The following is a 24,370-nucleotide window of genomic DNA, read 5'->3' as shown; positions in this document are numbered from 1 at the left end:
CCCATGTCTGGGTTTCGCTGCTGAGTCATCCAATCTAAGAGCTGAAATATTAAACCCAGTGCTTCATAGTCCTCATTGTGAGAGGGTGGTTCTTTTTTTTTTTTTTAATTCTATTGGGAAAATTTTAAAAAAAGATTGTGGTTTGTGTAATTTTTCTAAGAGGATGAAAATGCATATTTGGCTATGGATTTGATACTGATTATAAATAATGGGTTGAGCAGTACACTGGAGACATCCAGCCTATCAGTCACCAGACCTCATAAGGTAACTGTGATCTGGGAAAGAGTGTTAGGTCCCAGAAGTCAAAATTATGCCTTAGGAAAATTCCTATGACTCAGACCAGAGAGAAAAAGAATAAATACTTATGAATTAACTCAACTCCTTAATTACACGTTTAGGTAAGGGAAGAGAGAAAGAAAAAGTATAAATGAAAACACAGTTAACATGGTTTTATTTGATATTTGTTAAGTATCCAGAAGAATTTCATGAGTGAGAAGATGGAATGAGTTCAAGAAAAATAACCTGCTGGAGGATTTAAGAGCAGCTTGCCTCTAAACCTCCTGAACTAACATATATTCTTGTCTCAGGTCATTCCAGTGGAAAGCTGAGAAGAGATTTGTGTCATGATAAGGTTGTATTAATCCAGAGAAACATTTGTTCACATGTTATTTTTTCTGCTCTGTTGGAAAATTAACAAAGCTTTATTACAAGCTGACACCAAGTGTTTCCCATATTAAAACAAAAGCAGATTTATGCTGCAGATGAGTGCTGCAGATGAACACTGCAGATGAATCAATATTTCTGTATGGTGTAGCTTATTACTGAGAAGGTAAATATATATCAATGAAATATTAAAATACCCTGCAAACCAATAAAGTGTTAAAACCCATCAGCATCCACTGCTAAACCAATTGGGCTCAATCAGGTGACCTCAGTAAGTTACACCATGTAAACTGGTGACAAATTTGGCATACGAACTATGAAAGAAACCTCCTGTTCCCATCACAATTTCTTGAGCATTCTCTCATTGGAGATGTGGAGGGAACACAAAGGAAATGTCTACCCCTCTCCAAGCCCCAAGCTGAGCAGGGAGCCCACCAGCTCCTGCTCCCTTTTCCAGGGGAGTGAATCTGGCTGATGTGACAGGACTGTCTGTGCTTTGGGTGAGCACAGATCAACAGCTGAGGCAGGGCAGGGGCTGAAATCTGGTCCATACCAAAATACGACATGAGCAGGTGACCCATAACTCACAAGTTCATAAACAGCACTTCCCAAGTTATGAAGTTGAGGAGGAAGAAGAAAACATGAAATCCTCAAGGCTAGGTACTAAGCAAGTAAATATTAAGAGCATGCACTGAAGGAACATCTGGAGATCATTTAGTTCATCCTCCTCCTCAAAGCAACAACATTATTAGGTTTAGATGTATCCTGGAGTGGACTTTCCACAGCCTCTTTGGGCTCCAGTTCTTAATCATATTTATGGTAACACTTTTTTCCATGCAGCTCTTTACACTTTCCCTCGATGCAACTTGTCTCTGACTGATAGCCCTTTTGCTGTGCACCTCCAAGACATACCTGGGTCTGTCTTCTCTCTAATTAGCCATTGGTTAATCAAAGGAAACAATTAGCTCCTTCCTTTGCCTTCTCTTCCCCTGGCCAAACAAACTTCTGCCCCTTCTCAGTACCTCCACCCCATCTCTGGGGTCCTCCCCTGGACTTGCTCCAGCGCACCAAAGTCCCACTGCTGCCGGAGATCCCAGCCCGGATGCAGCATTCCAGGTGCAGCCCACAGGCACCAGGGAGAGGCGAGTGCTCACTTCCCACGACCTGTTAGCAGTGTTCCTGCTAATGCAGCTCAGCAGGAGCTCCTCTCCTTGGCATGGGCTCACTGCTGACCCACGTCAGTGACTGCTGGAAACAAGTCAGGAGTGAACAGATCCCATGCACATCTCACTTCTGAGATGTTCCCAAGGAGGTGGGTGAGTGCTTGGAAACTGTCCTCCCATGAAGGGGATTATGCAAAAACAGCAAGGGGACAGTGATCTACAACGTGATCTACAATGGAAGTGATGCCATGTCAGTGGTGCTGGAAAATTTAAATACATTAAAAACTAACAGTGAAGGTATTTTATATTTATGTTTTACAGATGTTTAGTATTTTCTCTTCAACCCCCCCTCCCCTTTTTTTAAGTCTATTTTCAGATACACATTGGGCATAAAAAAAAGAATTTTGAAACTTTTGATTAAAAAATTATTATGCTAGATTCCTATATTTTCCTTTCTTTTAAAGAGAAAACAAGCTGAAGCAAGTACTATCCTGAGTACCTCAGCCTTGGAGATTTTGGAACTAGCAGATCTCAGGATCGCACCTCATTTTAATACAGGAAAAATCTTTTTTTTCTTTTTCAGCTTCCTTGTGTTCTCCTTTTCAAATAAACTGAGTATTGACTAGAGTAAATTTAAATAAAGAACTAGCTTTTAGTGGTGTATTAATTCCCCAAATGCTTATTCTTAGTTTTAGACATTTAGCAACAGCTTCCCACAGACCAGTAATTTCACTATTTTAGAATGTCAGCAATCACTCATTCTGTGAATGTAATTTTAATTTAACTGATGTTAACTGTAACTGATTAGAGTAAATGTAGGGAAGTATTATAAACGACCATAATTTAAATGAAGATTTTATTTCTATATATGCACCTATGTAATTGAAATCAACAAATCTCAAAAGATAAAACAAAGTTAATTCATGTACACCAATACTTTCTCTTTTCTAAGAAGTGCAAAATGACTACAGCAAATCTGCTGCAGGAACCTCGTATTAAACTCTGATGGCTCAGAAATGCACATTGGAACACATGACTAAGGTACATTTATTAACTACTAACTTTTTTCATTTGAAGAACTTCTCTACCCAGAAAAAAATCCTGCAGGTTCGTATTTCACATTGCAATGCCTCACTGAAGTTCATATTAGTCCAGTGCTGGACACTGGACTAATATGAAAATCACACTTTACCTATTGTATGCTTACTTTCCTGTGAGCACCACAGGTAGTCTGTCCTTGACAGAGAAATTGGCCTTGTTTCCCAGGGCTGCATGAGGGCAGATGGAGTGGGAGGAGTGGGTCTGTGCCCCTCGGGCTGAATGAGCCCAGAGGATGCTCCACACCTCACGACGCTCTGCCCAACAGAAGTTTTCCATAGGAATATTTAACTTCAGCACCCCTGCCGGAAGCCTTCAGGATGTTGGACAGCCTTAGTCTATTTTTTAAAGAAAACAATGTGTACAAACCAATGCTGTGTCTAAAAATTGTTCTCAAGAATGTCAGCTCAGCCCCGTCTTTCATCCAGCTGTGAGGGATGGCTGCTGGGCTCCGTGCAGCCAACACACCTTCAGCATTGAAAAGACCTTGATGAGAGTTTGTAGGTGGGAGACCCACTACAAACACTATTTCTCTTGTAGCCTCCTTGCTGCCCTTCTTCCTTCACCCTTTGATCAAACTGGATTCACCAATACGGGATTCACCAATGTAGGATTCACCAATAGGATCTACTGCCCTGGGCTGAGGACAGGCCTGTGAGCAGGGTTTCCTACTGCTTCAGGTGTGATGTCTAGTCAGGACACTTAACCTTTTCTATTCATATGCGGAAAAGTAGTTATTCCAAACCTGGATTTTGGCATAAGAGGCAAAAATGTAAGAAATAATTGCAAAGAAAATATTTTGTTACTTAAAATTTAGCATCTTAGTGTCTAACAGTCTAAATTACTTCACTGATCTCCGTTAGTTTTTATAAAGCATTCAGATTTTCAAATTTAATCTCTGTTTACAACAGCAGTGCTTGAACTCCTGAAAACTTTACCCCTGGGTGAGACTGCGATATTGTGTATATCCCTTCAAAAGTGGCAGCATTTAAGGAGCATGTGTGAGGTAAGAGCCGTGACAGAGGACCCGGCGGAGGATGTGACAGCCGAAACATTAATCCAGTGCAATCTGTGATTACCCGAGAATTGCTGTAACCCTACACTCCACAGGAGGCGAAGGGGCAGGGCAGGGCCGGAGCCTTTCCCCAGGCGGGCTCTCGGGCCGAGCGCGGCCTGCCCGGGGCCAGGCGCCCTGGGTGGCGCGGAGCGAGCGGGCCCGGCCCGGCACAGAGCGGCCTTTGTGCCCTCGCTCCGCTCCGCAGAGCCGGCCCCGAGCTCAGCCAGGCCCTCGGCTGCCGGCAGCGCTCCGAGCAAACATCTGAGGGAAAGCACAGCGCCTGCCTGGGAGAAATCACCTCACACTTCTGCGGGGAGGTGTGCGCGGACGGGGATGGACTGCAGGGACGGCAAGGCAGGCACAAGGCACTGCCTGGGGCCCCCAGCGTGTGCCCCAGCGTGGCTGGAGGTGGTGTCAATGAGAAGGATGCGCATCTCCCCAGTAAATCCATCTTCGTATGTTACCATAGGTATTGCATTAATTCAGGATGGATTGAAGAGAATTTGGAGTCAGAATCACTTAATTTAGCTCTCTTCCTGTGCGTGCACTGTAGAAATGCAGGTGTAAGCATAGTAGTCAAGGGTGCAGTAATTTCTGGTTTTATAAGCAGGCAATTAGACCTTTGTATCAGAGTCAGATGTTATACTGAAATCACTAAGGCTGCAAGAAGAAAACATAATGTTTCAGTATTGGTATGCCTGAATCCTTACAGTGAGTGACCTGCAATAGGGAGTGTTTCTGGGCAAGGAGACCCTTCTGTTTAAAGTGTTTCAATAAATACTAAAAGATGATGATTACTAAGCGCGCTGTTCAGTTGTTCATCCCAGCAAATTAATTAATTTGTAACCTTAGGACTAACCAGCTTGTTTGGTAATTCTGAACTAGCCCAGTGAGTCCACGGTTTCACAGCTCAGAAAGATTCTCTCCCTTTTTAACAATTATTACCGAACTATCTTGCATATTTATCAATGCGCATGATCAAAGAAAAAGTAGTCATTTCACGTTATGTTTGGCAATGGGAGTTTTACTATGAGCTCTGTACTAGGACAACAAATGTAGGACCAGGTCTTCAACACCTTGAATTTGACCACTGCTTAGAGAAATTTTGTCTGGTTTTCTTTTGCTCTGAAGATATTAACAACAGTGATCTTTTAGTTACCTTCCAAAAGCCATATTCTTCAAATTCTTTTGACCCATAGTGTAAAATGTGTATTTCCCTGTGACACCTAGAAAACTGCAGTTACTTGTGGCTTACCTGTCCTGGTTGTTCACAGGCTGTCTGGTATCTTGCTTGTTGGCATAATTCTTTTACTCTCTCATATTTTGGTAGTTGATTAGACTGCTGAGTGTTTTTGTTGGGTTCCTCCTTCTTGCGTAGAAATTTGCTTAAAAAAAAATAAAGTGGAGTGTTTTAGGTACACTGTTCCCTAAGGAAGAATTTAACTTGAACAGTGAAGCTACTTGAAGGTTTATGTCTTAGGGAAAAAATCCCCACATTTCTGTTACTGACTTTCGATGTAGGTCACATACTGAAAAAAAGCCTCAGGTGACTGGCTGAAAATTGCCAGAAGATAAATAAGTGCTGCTAAAATATGTCTAACTGGTACAGTTCAGCACCATTCATACATAAATGTAGGTTTTTACAAAATGCAAAACTCTTTGAAGCAATACTTTCTTGGCTGGAAAACACAGCTGAAGACACAACAGGACTTTCATACTGAGCACAAGCTCGGCTGTATCTTACATATTACGATGTGTCTTTCATGCACTGCTTTGTAATACATCAGACAAGGTTTTCATAATCTGTAAAGTCATAAAGTACCAAAACGAAATTGCAGCAAAGTTTTTATCCAGAGAAAATTTTCACAGCATCAACTGGCAAGGTAAGAAGGTATAAGGAGTTATCAGCAAAGAGAGGAGCAGTTATAGTCATGAATCTCAATTACACATAAGTCTTAGCTAGAACAAAAATGAAGAATGCTTCTAATACATTATGGAAAATACAAACTTAGATGATAAGAGGATTCTACACAGCTGGGTTTGAAACTGAGATTTGGGAAGAAGATGATTTGGATAATGACAAAAGTGGGAACAAGCACAGTGTTAGGGAAAGAGGCTAGGAGAATCACCAGAAAAGCATGCTTTCAAATTTCTTCAGAGAAAGGGATTTGGAAGCACAGGAGATTGCAAAGGCAGTGGTGGGAAAATAGGAAAAAAGTCATGCCTGTCAGTTGGCTTGCAAAATTTACTGCTTCTCTGACCATAAAAAGGAAGAGGAGGAAGCAGAAAGTAAAGCATGTACAAGGAGTACTCCCAGCAGGCAGGCTCTCCCAAAACTCTCTCACCCCTAATAATTACCCTCTTTCCACTAGAAATGTGTCACGCCAAATTTTGGTCTTCTTGTTTGTTCGAAACCTGAAAGTAAAATAATGACATTTACTGCTGGCACTGAAGCACACCACTGTGTAAGTGTTAACAAATTATTTTTGAAAAAAACAACTCCCCACTTATATATACACACAAATTTATAGATCTACTACTTAAGAGACTCTTGAAATGGGAAAGCTGTGGTCGTTGCCATGACACAACTCATTTTCACAGAATCTGTTTTTCCACTCAGCTTTGATTTACTTAGGTGTTTGCTTCTGAACTGGCTAAAAAAGGATCCTGGGACCCACCTGTTTCCTGGTCTCTCCAAGTCCAGAAGCTTTAGGACAGATTTGCCATCCATATCTGGAGGTGTGTCAAGGCCTGCTATATCCAGAATTGTTGGAGCGAGATCAATATTCAGAACTATCTGAGGCACACTGCAAATCAACAGGAAAGGTCATAGTTGCCATGTGGTCAATGTGTAAGTCTTCACATTCTCTTGGAAATAGAATGATAATTAATGCTTATCAGGGCTTTGAAGATGTAAAGCTCTACAGAAGTGCTAAGTTTAGAAAACCCCCTTTGAAGTCTACAGCACAGAACGATAGGCCAGTACTGCAGACTGACATCACAAAGAAAAAGTAAAGCACGATTAAACAAGGAGGCGCAGCAGCAACACTGCTCTTATCTCACTGACAATGAGGGCATGATGCTAAAAGACAGAGTGAGCAGTAAAGATGAGAACATAGTTTTTAAAAGCAAAACCCAAGTCCAACCCTACAGGACTATGCATTACAGTTTTCTCATCTGCATTATAACTTATTCATAATATGCAAAGTGAAAAAACTGCCTGTTTATGAGACTCATTGCTCTGCAATAATAGGGCATCCTTCATTAAATGAAACTAGACAAAGTGATAATTACATGTTCTCAGAAACATTTTACATTAGGCTCAACAGCTGTGCTAGAGACATAAGGGAACGTACACTGATCCTGGCTCCACACTTGGACCACGAATAAAGAAAGGAACTCGAATATCAAAGTCATACGGCATTGACTTCCCCTTGACCAGTCCGAACTGCCCAATATGGTATCCATGGTCAGCAGTGTAAATAATGTAGGTATTCTCCAGTTCTCCCATCTCTGCAAGCATTTGGTGTAACTGCAACCCAGCACAGAAAGAACTCCGAGTTAAGTGTAGCAAAACACGTTTTGTGCAGAGTCGTGTATAACCATCATTTATAACCCTTAAATACACAGGACCAAACAGGGCACCAATGACATAGCTGACACAGATTCTGGGGTCTGGCATTTGCACATCTTGCCTTTACTGTGCTGTGAAAAATCGACCTACCAGTTCAATTTCACACTTGACAGAGGGGACAATTAAACAGCTCCAGAAAATTAGAATAGAGAAAATACGGTAATGATGGGGTAGTTGCCTTAGTATGTCAAAAATTCATTGTGTACTCACACACAGCTTGTGAAAAAAGTCTGCCACAACTTTAGGGGAAAAGGTACTAAGATTTGATTTACTGTGCTAGTCTACAATTTTCCCATTCCTTACAGTTGTGGGCTTGGGAAAAAGCTGTAAATTTTTATTAAAGTTTAAAGAAATCTCTCTAGGGGAAGATCTTTGGTCATGGTGCTTGATTTTGGAACAAAAAGTCATACAAAGTAAACCTAATAGTTCATGTATCATGTTACCTATAATTAGCAGTGCACTGCATTGCCTAACTTCTCCAAACACTTGTAGACTGACACCTGAGTTGCTGTGATTTGCCAGTTCCCAGATTTCAGCTGAAGGATAAGCTGTGAATGGAGTGTGTGAAATGAATAGAAGTTGTCATGTGTGCACCTGTGTCTATCCATGTGTACACACAGGTGATGCATCTTCTGTTAATACCAGGCTTTATACTAGGCACAGTGACTTTTCCCTTTAAAAAAGCCCACTGTTTTTTTGACCCAGCAATTGAAAGAAGAAAGCCAGGAGCTTGGCCTCATGTTGCAGAGAACCAGAATTCAATTCCACTGGGAAAAAGTGGAGTAATTCCTCATAGTACAATGACTTTCCCCAGAATGTGGTTGGTGAAGGTAAGGAAAGAATGAATTAATTAAATTTTGTTACCGACTAACAAGATTGTCAGCTGCTGTAACAGCAGTTTCTTGCACTCACTCTTTCCATAGAGTCGTCAACTGACATCAGGGTCTGAAGTCTTTTGCGCTGCAGGACGTTGGTAAACTCCATGTGGATTGGCAGCATGGGCCCTGTGTACTGCATAATCCAGTGCTTATCCATGTTTGGTGCATAGTTATAGCTGGGAGTGCTGGAGGAAAAGAACAGATCTCAAAAGTTGTGCAGTGTGACGGGCATCAGAGGGAGGTGGGAACTCCTCCAACACAGAAAGAGCCAACAAACAGTTAAATCACAAATTCCATGTGGTATCTGACAAATATCAACAAACATCACTTCAGTGGCTTTCCAGATTCATTGGGTCATGTATCACCTCCTCAAAATATTTTAACCATCTGCTTTCCAAGCTTTCTCTCAGACTCAAAGACTACTACAAGTTCCACATTAATATTGGGGATTTGCCAAAATCTATTTCTCAAACAAACCTGTAATTATTAAAAAGGTTTATCTGAATGGTGCATCCTGTACAGGTAAGAAAAATTAAGGAAGTTAGAGATGAAAAAGGACTGCTTACTTAATATTAAGGTATATTGCCCTGGTACTTCAGTAGAGAAATTATCTTTAAATAAAAATCAAAGAAAGGTATTTTGCAGTGGGGTAAATAAATTTAGTAGTCAGCATAAAGAACACCACCAGTGTCACAGTTAGTTCTACACTAAATGCTGTTGAAGTGTTATTTTCAATGTGAGTGCAAAGCACAGTGCATTACAAGCATAAAATTAATCATGACAGCAAAACTGACCTAACACTGCTGTTGATATTAGCACTAAGAAAAAGTATGGCACAGAGTCCTATCTAAAGCAAAGAGTGATGCTTTAGGAGTTTGCACAAACATCAAAAGAAATATTTAGGAGTGGTGTTCTATCCACAGCCAGTGTATTTTTGAAAGATATCCTATAAGAAACAAGAATATTTTCCCAGAGATATCACCTTGGGAGAAAATGTGTGGCAAAAAATGTGTCAAGTAAATTTTCTCAACAGAGAAACATGTTACAAAAGCTCTCCATCATTCTTGTTTTTATGCCTAGCATACATGACAACTACAAGGTGAAGAGAAAACAAGCAATATTCATTTCCCATAATGGTTTCACCTACATATGAGCAGTTCCCTTCTCTAGAAAGAAGGAATCTAGGCTTTGTCATTTTCATTAAGTTCTTCGGGTTTTATTTCTCCCCTGTTTCTAGTACACTGCAATACATGATACATGAACAGCAGCATTACATTTGAAAATTAAACATAAAGTGAAAAAAATACTGTTGGGTGATTAGATTAATTTGATTCTTTTTATTCTCTTTTCAGTCTACAAGAAAAATGAAATTCAATATTAATTTGCTGTTTAGGTACTGAAAATTATAACATGTGTGTTAACAAAAGGTACATTTTTCCCACTGAAATATGTATGTGTAGTTGTCTTTTCTTAAAATGAACAATATCAGAATACTGTATAACTTAGAGTCATAGACCAGTCCTTCAGATACATTTCATTTTTCTTTACATGGTTGTATGTGATCCCAGTTGGTGGAAGCAGTTTATTTTTATATCAGATATCATATGTATAACCTTTAACTACATATTCTGAGGACAAAAATCAGCTGAAAGGATATCACAGTAAACTGATAGTCAACTTCAATAAATTTGTGGAGTCCACGTTCTAGCTGGAGAGCATTATTTGAGAAGTTAGGTCGAATTTGAGAAGTATGCCTTTAGTACACACAGCAAGTTTTGACTAACCTACTTAATCATTAGTCTCAAGGGAAAAGAGAAGTGATGTAACAGTATCATGGGACTTGGACACAGATTAAAAAGTATGAAAAGGTTAGCTCCCTACTGAGCAAAGACAAGCATAAACTAGAATTCCTTTTCTGTTGAAAAATTTTTTATTTCGTGTTGAAAAGTCATAGTTTTTATAATTTCTCATGGTTGAAGTCTAATTTTTAAAATGAACACTGTCATAATATTAATAAGATGTCAGGAGCACAGCCCTCTGTGTTGCTGGCTAGCCAGCAGTCCTAGCAGAGGGAGACCCTTGAAGAAGCAAGCCTTAGGAATTCTGTCACCTACCATTTATCAGTTATCCGACAGACAAGAAGGATACTTTCAGTGCAAATTTTTCTCTGTTTCCTTGGAAGTTTGTCAGACAAAATGTTTTCCCATGAAAGAGTTCATTTTTGATTAATCAGCATCTCCTAGTAAAACGCTGTTTTTTTTCCACTGGGGTCCTGAGTGCCCCAGGCCCAGAGGGATGAGGTGGCTGAGAGCAGCGCGGTGACAGCCTGCTGCTGTGCCAGGAAGGAGAGCCAGCTGCTGAAGCAGGCTCAGGTCTTGTGTTCCCAGGCTATTGTGAGCAGCCTCCTCCACATAATGGATAGTTTTAAAAAGCAGCACTCAAGGGTTTAGCAGGGCAGTTAAAACCTTTCACAGACACTTTCCAAATGCATTTTGAATTTTCTGGGTGAGAATGCAGCAGGCAGAGAGAGAGTAGAATTTTCCTCCCAGGCAATTCAAGGAACAGGAACCTTCTGTGAAATATCCAGTGTCACTGGCTGATGGATAAATGTGAAACAGGGGTCCATAATGTTGGGGAAAGAGTACTAAAGAAGAGACAGAAAGGAATTCCAAAACCCTGTACCTTGTACACCTTCCCTGTGTACCCTTGTTTGCTAGGCCTTTCAGAAATCCACCAGAATGGCACTGGTTACCAGACACAAGATCTGACATTGCCCTCAAATTTATCTAGCTTTTTTTTGGTATAAATGTAACCATCAACAACCAAACAATGCAGACACAAATCTTAGGGAGAATACTGGTGACTTTTGAAAACTTTTCCATGTAGACAGAGCTCTTCATGATCAGTGATAATTTTTATGGTAACATTTTTTCTTGAAGCATCTGGAGATATCAGTTAAACGTTCAGCTGTTATAAGTCCTTGAAAGTCATTATGGCATGGTATGTCACTGCTTCCATTCCTCCAATTTTGTCAATACTTGTCAGTATTGACAAGTACTGCTATAAAGTATCACTGACATCTGCATTTCCTTGATTCCTCTTTGCACTGGAATATTGAAATTGAAGATGTGTGCCATGCCTTCCATGGCCTCCTCTCAGTTGTGGAGTCCATCTTGTGCCTGGTACCCCATTATTTTCAGATTATCCATGGCCTCTGAATCTGGCAGGTTGCTATCGTTGTACTTGTCATTCTTGTAGAATGGGCAAATCTAGATTGGTCTGTTGCTCGCTTTTATTTGTCCAACACATACTGTGAGGAACTTAATACACAGAGACCACTTGGCACTCCCTAAAGGATCTGTTCTGGCACTGGAAGACATTAGATCCTTAAAATTTTTAATTGATACCCTCAGTTAAATTCACAAAAAATTCCAACTGTTATGTAGCAATAACAAATGCTGAGCATAGGCACTTTTCCATAAAAAAATTTTTCATAATGAGAACATTTCACCCTAAGATTTAGTGATCAGTCACCTATGTGAATAAGTTTGCAGAGAAATTTGCAGTGATAATCAAGAGATCTATAGACTATGGAAGGAATAAAAATTCATAAGCATTAATGCGTTTAAAAAAAATATTATCCACAAAATCTATAATTTGTCTATAACCATCAGTTCAAGTAGATACTTATGTTGAGAGAAAAGGAGCAATATTAGCAGTCACTGCATGTAATCAAAAGGCATCAATAACTCTCTCTGACAACCCATTTACTATATTCATACATTTAAATTTGAACTTCTAAATTAAGAATGCATCTTATTTGGCTTTTAAGGTACCACAATAACTTTAGTTTAGGCGAGAAACAATAAAAATAACCAACAATCCAAAAAATGGATGCTTGTACTTGAGAATCTATTAAAATGGGGTCTCCAAACAAATAATTCAAAACCAAATTTCACTAGCTTCTACTAGTAATTGAACTGAATTGTCATATTCAATGAAATAAATGGAATACAGCCATTGTGCATTACTACAAAAAGATATTTTATAGTTAAGAAAGGATTGGGAGAGTACAGAATGTCTTAAGAGCTTCAAGAATTTAGTACAACTTTAAATTAACATTTGCTTTCTAAAAAATTAATCTAAATATATACATCTCTAACAGATGGGATAATGTGGAGAGAAACAAGTATGTTTCCAAATATTTGTTCAATTGCTCATGGTAAAAATCTGTGTTTGCCCCTATTTACAACCTCATAATTCCCTTCTGTTTCTATTCAACAAAAGAAATTATGTTTACAAAAATACTGCCTAAAAATGTTGGGTTTGAATAATTCCATAAAGTTCTCAGGGGGTTTGGTCCAAAAGGGTTTGGCTAATCTTCTGTTTGGATTGTGAGTCCTCCAGTTAGTGAAAATAATACAGTACATACCAGATACCAAAAGAACATTTTCATTTCATAAAAATAAAAGTCAACAACATTTTAAAGTAGTACCTTTGGTAAAACTGATTGAGAAAAATTAATAGTTTCTGTACAGAATTAGCACTTCTATTATTCTTTGAAATATGATTAGCAAACATGGCATAATTGGTCATGTTTCTTCAAGTGAAAATAAACAAAGGAAGCAAATTCTTTGTTTCCAGGGAAAGTAGACTTCCAGGTTTAGACACTGTTCTTGGAAAGCAGGAAACCTAGGTTTTGGGCAAAATTAAAAGTAAAAAAAAAAACCAAAAACAAACCCACAACCAATGGCCATTGTCATTATTAATGTGAAGTTGAATTTCACTACTCTGGGTCTGCTTTTTCTGCCTTTTAAAATGGGACTCTTTTAAACCCAGTGATATTTATAGATCTGTGTATGTGGGGTATGAAAGTTTCACTCCTCAAGTGTAACACAACTGCTATACTTTAGAACAAAGAAGTGAAACAGTTTTTGCCTGTTAAATATAACACCTTTTTCATTTAGGAAACAATTTGTTGCTCCTGCAGAAGTTAATTGTGCAACTAGAATATTACTTACACTTCTATTTCCCAGCATTTCTTTTTGTCTTGTCTTTAAAATCACACTCACAATGGCACGTGTCATGATTGTGATCACTTATCTCTAAGCCAGGAGTCCAAGCAGGCCTCGGGCCAGTAGTGACACTGCACACTGACATGTCCAGATTCATTACTGATGCAAATGCACAGTCCCACACTAATGGCCACACGTCCACATTACAACATGAGCCATTGTTACTGACAAATGTTTGAGGCTTGGCCTCAGTGGTTCCAGATGCAGCCACCTCACACCCCAAACTCACATTCAAGACTGCTCTGGAGATCCAGAGCTGCAACATTTCTTTTGATGCTTCACTACTGCAGACCTACACATCTGGTATATCAGCACCCTTCATATGATCTTCAAATGGAAATATAAATTTCTGCCTTTCATATCACCTACCTTTTCTTAGCTAGTGAAGTCTTCTCACCTAGTCAAAGATAGATCAGATTCCATTTCTATCTGCTCCTCCTAATGTTTCTAGCTTGGCAATAGGATTGCTTCCAGGTAGTCATAAAATCTAGCTGTGAGTCCTCCTGCCAGCCCAAGTATTTCAACTCAGCACAGCCAGCAGTGGTTCAGATTTCCATTTTTTACATTCTTCAGTAAACCTGCCTCCTGCGGATTTTTGCTTCTAATGTTTGTTTACTTGACAGCATATAAACAGCCTAGGTCTGATTCACAGTTCCCCTAAGAGTGGTTCACACTGGAAGGTAAAGGGAAGTTAAAGTGCCAGAGGCTCTGAGTATAACAGATAATTCAGGCTTTCATCAGAGCATCCTTTGAGTCAAAGCTTTCCAGCTCAGCTGTCTGATGAAACAAGATTGTCCTGTAACATAACTTCATATTCAACAACGTTTCCAAAGGTCTAACAACCCTGCTCCCTAACAGATGATGTTCATTACCACAGCAAAAATCTATGTATTGCTTTCATCTAGTACATCTTCTCTAGTCCCATTTTCTCTCACAGAAATAATGTCTGGGGATAGTTAGAGTACATGCATTAGTATGATTTATTTTCAGAAAATATTTCACTTATTATGGTGATAGCAGCCAGGATAAACCTTCAGAAATATTTTTAGATGTCAGAAATAGAACATACATTATGGGCAGAAGTGGGAGAGTGGGAGGGGAAAATGGATGCTTAAAAACAATGAAGAGTCTGCTACTTCCCATACGATACAATTTGTGTTTGATTTTAAACTGGAGTTAATAAGAATTAACAGAAATCACTTAAAAGCAAACAGTGTACGCATTATTACTGTTCTTGTCTTTGTAAGACTTTCCATGTCACTCTAGAGCCTGTTTATGCTGAGGAGGACAGGACTGTAACATAATGATGGCATGTAATTCTTAATTTTCTTTTTGTCTTTGATGTATTTTTCATAATTCTTAAGGACTTTGCTGCTGCATTCACTTGATTTAATTCTTCCCATGTTGATAAGCAAGGAAATGAGACCAATAGACACCCACACTTGAGGGCAGAGCTCTCCCTGAACTGGAGTATTTCCTCCTGTGGCCACTCCCTTTTTTATATGTGCCAGTGGAAAACTTCTTCTAAACAAACTATTGGGCTGTTTTTTTAATGTTGATTTTGTTTTGTTTTGTTTTAATTTATGGAGGCAACATTTCAATCTTTAGCAGGCAATTTACCAGCAGAGACATCATGTAATTTAAGAGTCTACTTCAGCTACTGTTCTCTTAAGCAAAACTTCTTACATGTGGTTGACAGGCTATCTTAATCCTTGGTTTGTAGGTATAACCTTGCATCTCAGTTTGTTAAGCCAGCAAGCAGCTTTTGACCTGGTTTCCCTTCTTTGTTGGAGGTAGGCGTTACAGTAACATGATACAGCAACTACATTTTTAAAAACAAAATCCAAGGTCAGATGGCTGTCACCCAAGGTCAGAAGGAAAGAGCCTCAATGGCCCTTGACCACCAAGGAAGAAAACCTAAGGGTTAAATGTTCAAATTACACAAACCTTGGCAGGAGGGATTTTATTGTTCTTGTTCTGTTTTCATAGGGAACACAGTATTTCTGTGAGAACTGAACTCATATCTTTCAGAGCACGCTGCTCATATTTTTGATAGAGAAATCAGTTGGAATCTTCAGCCACCCAAACCCAAATTAGCAGTTTATCTTCAATTTGTCTCATTTCTCAGTCTGCAAACTGAACTTTAACACATGCAGTCAGTCAGTGCAATAAGAAACACGAAACAAGCCAGCTAGGATCTCTTGAGGTCATTAGAGAAAAAACTCTTTGCAAGAAGCTTGCCAAGAAATCAACAACACCAGAAGAAAAGAAGAAGCACAGCTGAGTGCTCTCACAAGTAGCCTAGCAGAGCAAGGTATTTAGACCCCAAGAGTCCACAAAAATAAAAGTTAATTTTAGCTAGAATTTTGCTTAATCTTTGCAGGTGACATGTAGCCTGTATATAAGGGGGAGAGGCAGTTAAAAATTTGGAGACTAACTAAAGCCTTTTGTTCTACCAGGACAAGCTAGAAAACAAGCAGGCTGAAAACACCGAGCAGCAGAAAGTGTCAAGAGCATGATAAACCAAAGCAAGTTCCTGCAAGCACTTGTCAGAAGGGAGCAAGGAGCCTAAAATGAGTTGCTTTGGCCTGGGGAGAGGTAGGGTGAGATACAATGATTCAGTGCTTTTCTCCCAGACACCGTCCCCACAGCTAAGCGGAAGCAGTTTGGATCCTGCCCTCCTGTATGATGGATAGTCCCCCAGCAGGCAGGATGGCTTGCCTGAGGCCAGGCAGTCTGTGCCACTAAATGGGAGACAATCTGCTGAATGGAGTGAGAACAAATAGATATAACTCTCTTGCAGTGAAAAGCGGCAATTGAAAGGAGACATGGGAGAAATCCTTTCAATTTGATATAGTGACTATTCATTACTCTTCACAGAATGGGAAATAAGGGACACAGGTGGCATAATGAAGCTCCAGGTTTTAGAAGGAAACAAAAAGTAGCCCTTTGTCCCGAGAGCACAAAGTGATACTGTGGAACTTGTTGCCACGGGATCGTGGGGCTGCCACCAGAGTTTAAAAAGAGATTAAACCAATGCAAAGAGAATGGGGCACACTGACTTGGATGCTTCACCTAAACTCATGATTTTTTCTAGAAAAACAGCAGAAGAAATTTGGTTTTACTTTCCCCTTTGCTCCACCATTGTTCCCTGCTACTTTCTGCTGGAGCACATAATTCAGGACTGAGAACGTTCTTGCATACAATCCAATATAACAGGTTTCATGTATTCATGTCTACCTTATTTATCAACTAAAATCTCAACTTCATTAGTTCCCTATATGGGTAGAAACTACTCTGAATATCTAAGTAACTACAAATAATGCTGACTTTGCATTACTTGCAAAGTCTGGTCTCAGGAATGTGGGATCATGGAGAATATAAGATTATAAGGTCAGGGAAACTGGCATATCTAGAAAGTAGCAGTCAGTAAGAGGATAAAAGATGCAAAACAACAAAAATGTAACCATGTGCCATGAACAGCAAATCTCTTTCTGGCCCCAACCAGTGATCAGTTTATCCATGCAGTTCATGCAATAACTACTATCTCTAGAAATTTTAAAATATTTGATGTAAGTTGAAAAACCATCCTGGTATGTGAACAACTGCAGAGTGTCCAAAATACAATTTTTAGACAAAGGAGCTTTCCCATTGTCTAATGAAATTGATTTATCTGCATTTTGAGAGGACAGATAAATGTACAATCCAGCTGAAATATTTTATAAAGATTTTTTTTGTGATTTTGTTGTTGTTGTGTTGTTTTTTAAAGATATGCTAATACATTGTTCCAGAACAAAAGGAAAGACTGGTCTACAAACCCATGGGAGTCAAAAGTGCAATGGAAATCTTCCATAGCCTTTCACTATAATGAAAAGGACCCAGAATTTTCAAGGTAGGAAGCAAGATGAGGAATCCACAGATGTGGACTCTCCACAGATTTTTACCTGAAGTTGCTTTTTCTTCTAGAAACAAAATGAAGCATTGAGGGGTTTTGTTATAGTTTAATCACCAGAAAAGATTAAGCGTGTTATTTAAAAGTGTAGTCTGATAGGCTATTTTGGGAATCTGCCAGTATCTAGTGTATAAACAAATCTGGTGCACTCAAAAGCTTCAAAAGGGTGTTTTTACTCTCAATGCATTCAGTTAGTTAGAGCCCAGGAAGCACATATCTTAGAGGGAAACGAAGGAAGTAATATCTTTCCAACAGATCCTGACCTGTGTCTACATATTTTCAGGGTATTGTAAGAAGCTGCCCTTACAAAGCCAAATACTGACCTTTTAATCTCCCACAACTTCCCAGGAGGAAAAGAGCTTCTCTCTGCTTTAATAATGGTCAGAGCTGTCACTCTCCCCCGCAAAAGGAACAAGCACAGCAAAAGAAACAAGCAAACATTCTCTGCTTACAGGAGTGTCTTATATTTGAATTCCCTGCTCCTGAGCTGTCTCCATAAACAAATTCCTTGCAGAAGCAGACACAAGGAGTGGGTCTGGCAGTGTGTGAGCTTCACTTACATGTGCTGTGAAGCGTTGGGGTAGAGCTCTGAGAACTGCGGTGCAGAATCCTCGGGGCCATGGGGTGCAGCGTGGCTGATGACCATCATTATGGGCCTATGGGGATATATCCTCTTAGACATTCTGAAGTAATTAATGCTCTCATTAGTGATTAGGTCTGTGAAGTAGTCCTGGAACATACGATTAACACAAAGCAAAAGTTACAAAGTGCATGATTAATTAGATCACATACTATCATGTTATTATGTTATTTTTCAAGTCCTCATTAAAGCTCAGATCAGGAAGTAAAAGCATACCATCAAAGAGATGTATGATTTGAGGGAGCATAGGGGAGACTGAGCAGTAATTACTTTCTTAAGCAGGCAATGTCACATAAAATGAGACAGTATTTTGCAAATCAGATACAACAGAAAGTATAAAGTAAATCTGATTACTAGATTTGGTAATATAATGCTAAGTAACATTTAAAATCACAGACTGTACTGACAAAGATATGTTTCTTAAATTTCATTGATAAAACACCTCACAAGGTAATGGCTCCCAAATAACATTGAATCTTAATCTGGTTTTATGTTTACATAAACCTTTATTGCACACACTTTGTTCAGACTATACTTTTGCATATGTACAAAGTGGAAGACAGCTACAACAGGCAACAGATTGCAAAAAAATCTTAATCAAAGAAATTGCAAATGAGAATGCAGGGAGCAGTTGAATTCCTGCGGGCTCTGTTCATTTAATTGTGCAACTTTAAGCAGTGCAGCTGCTGAGATTAAGGTTGTGACTTGCTAATAAACTGACTTAACCCACAGCTAAGGTGGCAAATGGAAGCCTACAAGGAAAAGGGAGGAAATGGAACTAAGAAAAAAAGATGAAAACTTAAATTAAACCACCTGCCACCTTGGAGTATTCACTGTTGGCCTGGAGGTCTAGCTCGAGCTTCATTGAGAAAGTGCTGAGACAATGTTTGTAATTTCAAGCACTTCCAGGCATGACTAATCTCATGTTGTGGATTCGAGGCCCTGAACAGCTGCAAAAGCAGAGCCTGAGGGACAAGGTCTGTGTCCATGTCAGTGCTAGGACAAGGCAACCAGCTGTGACCTCCTCGATCACCCTGTCCCCTGCCCCTCTCCTGCAGCACTCTTGGAATATGCACAGTAGCCCTGGCTGCTACAAAACCTGCAAGCATATGGATGAGACAGTGAGTGATCCTTTAGTTTCCAAAATGGATAATGAGTGTGAGGTACCAGGGCTGTGATAATTTCTGGGTTTGTGGCCTGAGTGAAATGCCTGTATGACTGCTCTCCCAAAGCATCTACTCCCCTCCTGTTTTTCTGTTTATTCTAGCTACATACACGGGGAGTGTAAGGAATGTATAACTAACCAGTATTCTACATTTCCTTTTTGTTTTACCCTGCATAAATATATAATCAGTATAATGTAATTTCAATGGATGGGAAAATCAGAAACAGGCGTCACTAGTTTCCAATAAAAACTCATTACATGGGTCAGAAACCACAGCTGCAACATCTGTATCATCTTCCTTGAGCTGCAATTTGAGGAAATTCCAGATTGCTTTCTGCAGGCTGGTCTGTCTAAGATCTGCCCTCCTAAGCCTTTCCAAGAAACTTCATGGCAGTGGGCAGGTCCCTTTGGCATACTTTCCACACTTTGTCAAGAGCACAAACAAGCTCTGAACTTTTCCAACGGCCGCATTCTTGCCCTTATCTACTCTCATACTCATATCCGGAGTCTGACACCACAGGCATACAGTCTTTCTTTGGTGTGCACTCTACAATGGAAAACAACATTAACCAAGGCTCTTCTGTGGGTAACAACTGACAACACTCAGCAAACTTTAAAGTTCAGTAGCGCAAGGGACACAATTCTTTTTGGGAAAGGTTTTTATTTACTGTTTGCTTCTGCCACCAAAACATCACATTCTGTCTGGGAGAAAGAGGGAGGGACGGGAGGAAGGAGGGAGGCATCACCAGACTCCACAGAAGAGCCTTGGGAACATTGTTCTGTTGAGTGATTAATATTCTCAGGTGGAAATTTATCTGAAATGCCCTGGAGAGAAAATGACATCTCAATTTCATGGTTGTAGTTGTTTAATTAATTAATTATGTGGTTAATTAATTATCTGAAAGGTATTTTTATATGGATTAATCATGTGCCATTTATGTGTCTGGAAAATACCTTTGCATAATCAAATCCGTGCTTCTCTTTGTTACCATTGCGAGAAATGGTGTAATTATAGAAGCGAGAGTTCTTCACTAATCCAACCCACTCTCTCCACCCAGGAGGGATGTAGCTGCCATTGTATTCATTGAGGTATTTCCCAAAAAAAGCTGTGAAGTAAAAAAAAAAAGAACACACACACACGCATGAGGCTTTGCAATCCAAGTCTTTTAGTCTGAGTCAAAAGAACGTATGAATGAAGGGAAAATGTGTTAGAATGAGTCAGAGTTGCTTTACCAAAAATCTTCCTTTTATAGCTTAGAGGGTTTTGAAATTAAAATAAGTTATTTCCAGACTTTTATGAGAGTTGAAAGCCTTCGTGACTCTATGTTTTATTCTTAATCTTTTGGAATCTAGTGATCATGTGAAATATTTTCAGGCTTTCTTTTAGAAAGAATACTTTCCTCTTGGTTTCCACTTGAATATGAAATAAAAGCTCAGTGCCCAGAGGAAACATCTGAGGAGCACCTTGTGGTTTTAAGCAAGTCCTGTGATGTTTCAGAGCTTGGCTTCTGACTTTTTGAAAGTTCAGGCTTGCTATCCTGGCTACATTGCTGGTTTGATAAAAGGTCTGGGAAGTACAGATCTCTATCCCATTAGGACATGTTCGGGTAGATCAGTAAGGGATCCCCATCCTGCTTTGCTGCCACATCATCTCTAAGGCAAAACTTACAAAGAGGCAAAGCCTTCGAGGTCAAAATCCTCTACATGGACTGCCAAACTCCATGTATGTTTTCCCCTTAGCTCTAGGTTACAAGTCAGAACCCACTCAGACTGAAAATTTCAGCCTCTGCCGTAGGTTTATAGGTGCTCCTGCCAATTCCTCTGCAAGGAAGTGGGAAGCAATGCAGTCTCACAATGCAGCAGGCTCCCAGCTATCCAGGAGTTGTGGATTGCCTGTGGCAAAGATACACAGACACCAAAAGCCAGCCAGCTGCCCTTGGAAGGGAGCATTAATGCTGGCATGGGACCCTGGCAAATGCAGCCACTTGGCTTCTAGGGAAAGAAGGGTATGGGAGGTCTTTAGCTGCTTGTGTATGGTCTGTGACCTGGACAGAATAGTCAGTTTGGGTGGGTCCATTCTGCTTTTCCACTGCCTGGGGTCTGCAGTGACAAAACACCTGATCAGGTCTGCGGGTTTTTTGGGATTTATTACCTCCAGTTCAATCCCAGTGACCTACTGTATCTTCACTGTTCCCCCTTTTAATTGTCTTGAGGTTTACAAACCCCTGGAGGGTCACCTGTGCCAGCAGTTCTGCTGCCTGTGACTCCAGCAGTCTGCACACTTCTGGTGCTCACAAAATCAGACACTACTGAGGAGGAGGGAATGACAGAGACCTCTCCCTTTTCAGGTACAGAGCTCTTCACAGCTGTCCCTGCACCCCTCACAGTGCCCAGCCATGTTATTGCTGCCAGGCCTGACTCACCAGTGAGGTCTGTCTGCAGAGAGCTGCTGCCCAGAGATGCTGTCCCTCAGCTGGGCAGTGGGACATACCTTGAATCCCTGTGCTTGTTTTCTGCTAGGAAATGAAGTCACATTGGAAAGCCTCACATTCAACCTAGACACATTCAATCTAACCAAAAAAAGCACATTTGTGGAAGGGCAAAAATAACTCAGATCTGATTGATGTGGGCATGGTGAACCTCTTGGAAAAACTGGTGGAAAAATCAAAATGTTCATAATTCGGACTTGTCTGAGGCAACATAAATATGATGCAATTCAATCAGGGAACTGCCAAATGCCAAATGTAACCAGAGATTACAGTCATATATAATGTTACTTTCCTGTACCACGTGGAATGTGACTATAAACAAGTCCTACAGACACTAGACCAGGCTTCAAGCTCTTCTTCCCACAGCCACCAAGAAAGTAATCTTTCTTGTCTCCTTTTTTATCCTGAGGCCTACCAGAAATCAAGAACTGTGAGGTGAAGAGGGTGACAGTGGGCAGGGAATACGTGCCCAGCACGGTTGTCTCCTGGAATGGAAACCATACCTCTCATCTAAGGCAGCCAAACTGGTTTAAACTCTCAGTCAGATATGGGAAAGTCTTTATATGGGTAAAGGCTGAAATTCTGTGAGAAGGGAAACCAAGGAAAAAGGAGAAGGGGAAGAGAAATCAGAGAGAGACAACAATGAAGAATTTGTTGAGCCGAGCAAAACCAAGGGCAGTCGGTGGTTACAGGAGAAATCTGAGGTCAGTCCTTCTGAGTGCCATTCCAGGTCTACCAGCAGCTTCTGTATGATTTTGGGGAACCTCTCTGTGCTGTGCTCACTAATAAAGGGCTCTACTGCCAACCTGTCTCTCACATATATCAGAGGCTTTCAAACTGCGCAATGGAAGCTATGACAACTTATCATATAGGATGGTTTGACTGCCCCATGTATTATAAGATTGACTCACTTGAAGACCTGGACTCTGCTATTTACAGTCTTGCCACAATTTAATCATTAGTGGTGATAGTTTCCATGCTGACTCAGGCTGTATTTTGCTCTATGGAACCTTTTAGCCAAACAGTTCAGTAATTTCCAAGAAAAAGACTGGGGAAAAAGAAATGGGTTCACCCATTTAAAAATAATTGTCAGACTTTTCTATAAGAAGTTCTAGTGTCTGTAGGTTTTGATGTAGGGCCTTTATAAATAACAGAGGTGGCTATGAAAATCTTTCTCAAAATGACCAGGCTCAGAAAAACTGTAGCAACAGATGATTACTCCACCTTCTCACTTTAGCATCACAATGGAGTGTTCCTTTATGGATTTGAGAATGTTCCCAGAATTTAATTTTTGGCATTAAAAAAAGCCATCAGCTTCCCTCACTCCTGACTCTCTCTTTTGGTATTCATTATCTGAGAGAAAACCACCAGCATAAAATGAAGAGATGAAATGACCTGGGGCATAAGGACGAGAATAGATAAACTGAATCTGGAAAAGAAAGGACGGCTTGGAGCTGGGGAGGGCCAATTCATCTTGGAGTTTCCTTGCTTTAGATTACTTAATTTTCTAACTTTAATAATGTTTTGTTAGAAACCTTTTGGCCTGCTGAACCCCATATTTCAGTTCATGTTATGAGACCTTGGATTGACAGCCTGAACCATTCACCTTTGTGTTGGCAATGATTTAGTATTTTATCATAAAAATAATCTCAGTGCTGTCAAATTTTAAGCAGCTCCCTGAATGACAGTTTGCAGAAATAGATGTTTCCCCCTGTTGCTGTGTAAAGCAATTCCCATGTCAAATGTGTAGCAAAGACCTGAATACTAGAAGAAACAGTGGCTGTGACCATGGATCATATTGGCCAAAATGCTTTAACCAAAAATGGTTTATTGGTCATAAACTCAAGAGGATATGAGTAATTAGACAGATGAAAGGAAAAGCCAGGCTTTTACTGAAATGCAAGTATTCAGTCCTTGCACCATGTGGTCTTTTGAGTACTACTGAGAATAGGACAGGGCAAGTGGGTCAGAACTGGGGTTCAGCACCATCAGTTAGTGTTTGGCTCTTCAGGCTCTGAATGATGTCCATGGGACCAACTAACAATCAGCAAGTAATCACCATGGGTGTCCCACTTGTTTTTGGTTTAACCAGAGGATTGTTAACAAGTAAAGCACTATGGAATATGTCAAAGAACTGCTCAGGATCTGACACTGTGGTGTGCAGATGTCTTTGCTGGGTCTTCTTTGCTTGGCTTGTAGAGTCACCCCCCATCTTTAACTTAGCTGTAGCCCAACACTTGCTGAATTGTCCAAGTCCGAGAACTGACTGGGAAGCCTCAGCTTCAGAAGCTGCTTGGACTCAGCAGTTTGGGTTCAGGAAGGCATTTCTACTTGTAATTAGTAAAATGGAGATTATGACTCAGTGGGTGAAAGCCTCATTAAAAAGTAATGCCATTTCAAGGGACATCTTTTCATTATTATGTGTAACAGCTCCCATAGGGATAGCAGCAAAGATAAATGCTTACTTTTGCATTTTAATAAGACAATTTTTATCTGCATTCTGGCAGTTTTGCTAACTGTTCCCAGGGCACATTGTTATTTTCTAATCACATGTAG

General features: G+C 40.1%; 1 protein-coding gene across 8 annotated transcripts in view; it reads right to left on the bottom strand.

Moving 5' to 3' along the window:
• Positions 1-24,370, bottom strand: part of SULF1 (sulfatase 1) — a 184,772-nt gene that overhangs the window by 25,043 nt on the left and 135,359 nt on the right. For all 8 annotated transcript variants that reach the window (XM_064706210.1, XM_064706213.1, XM_064706208.1 and 5 more), the window contains 7 exons: positions 20,280-20,431; positions 18,081-18,250; positions 8,528-8,678; positions 7,338-7,513; positions 6,660-6,788; positions 6,340-6,396; positions 5,237-5,366 (listed from right to left, as the gene is read on the bottom strand). In XM_064706210.1, coding sequence (XP_064562280.1) covers positions 5,237-5,366; positions 6,340-6,396; positions 6,660-6,788; positions 7,338-7,513; positions 8,528-8,678; positions 18,081-18,250; positions 20,280-20,431 — 965 coding nt within the window. The remainder of the gene's footprint in view (positions 1-5,236; positions 5,367-6,339; positions 6,397-6,659; positions 6,789-7,337; positions 7,514-8,527; positions 8,679-18,080; positions 18,251-20,279; positions 20,432-24,370) is intronic.

The sequence above is a fragment of the Zonotrichia leucophrys genome, chromosome 2 (genome assembly GCF_028769735.1).
Source record: "Zonotrichia leucophrys gambelii isolate GWCS_2022_RI chromosome 2, RI_Zleu_2.0, whole genome shotgun sequence".
NCBI lineage: Eukaryota > Metazoa > Chordata > Aves > Passeriformes > Passerellidae > Zonotrichia > Zonotrichia leucophrys.
Note: the sequence above shows the minus strand (reverse complement) of the source record. Positions and strands in the feature narration are given on the sequence as shown.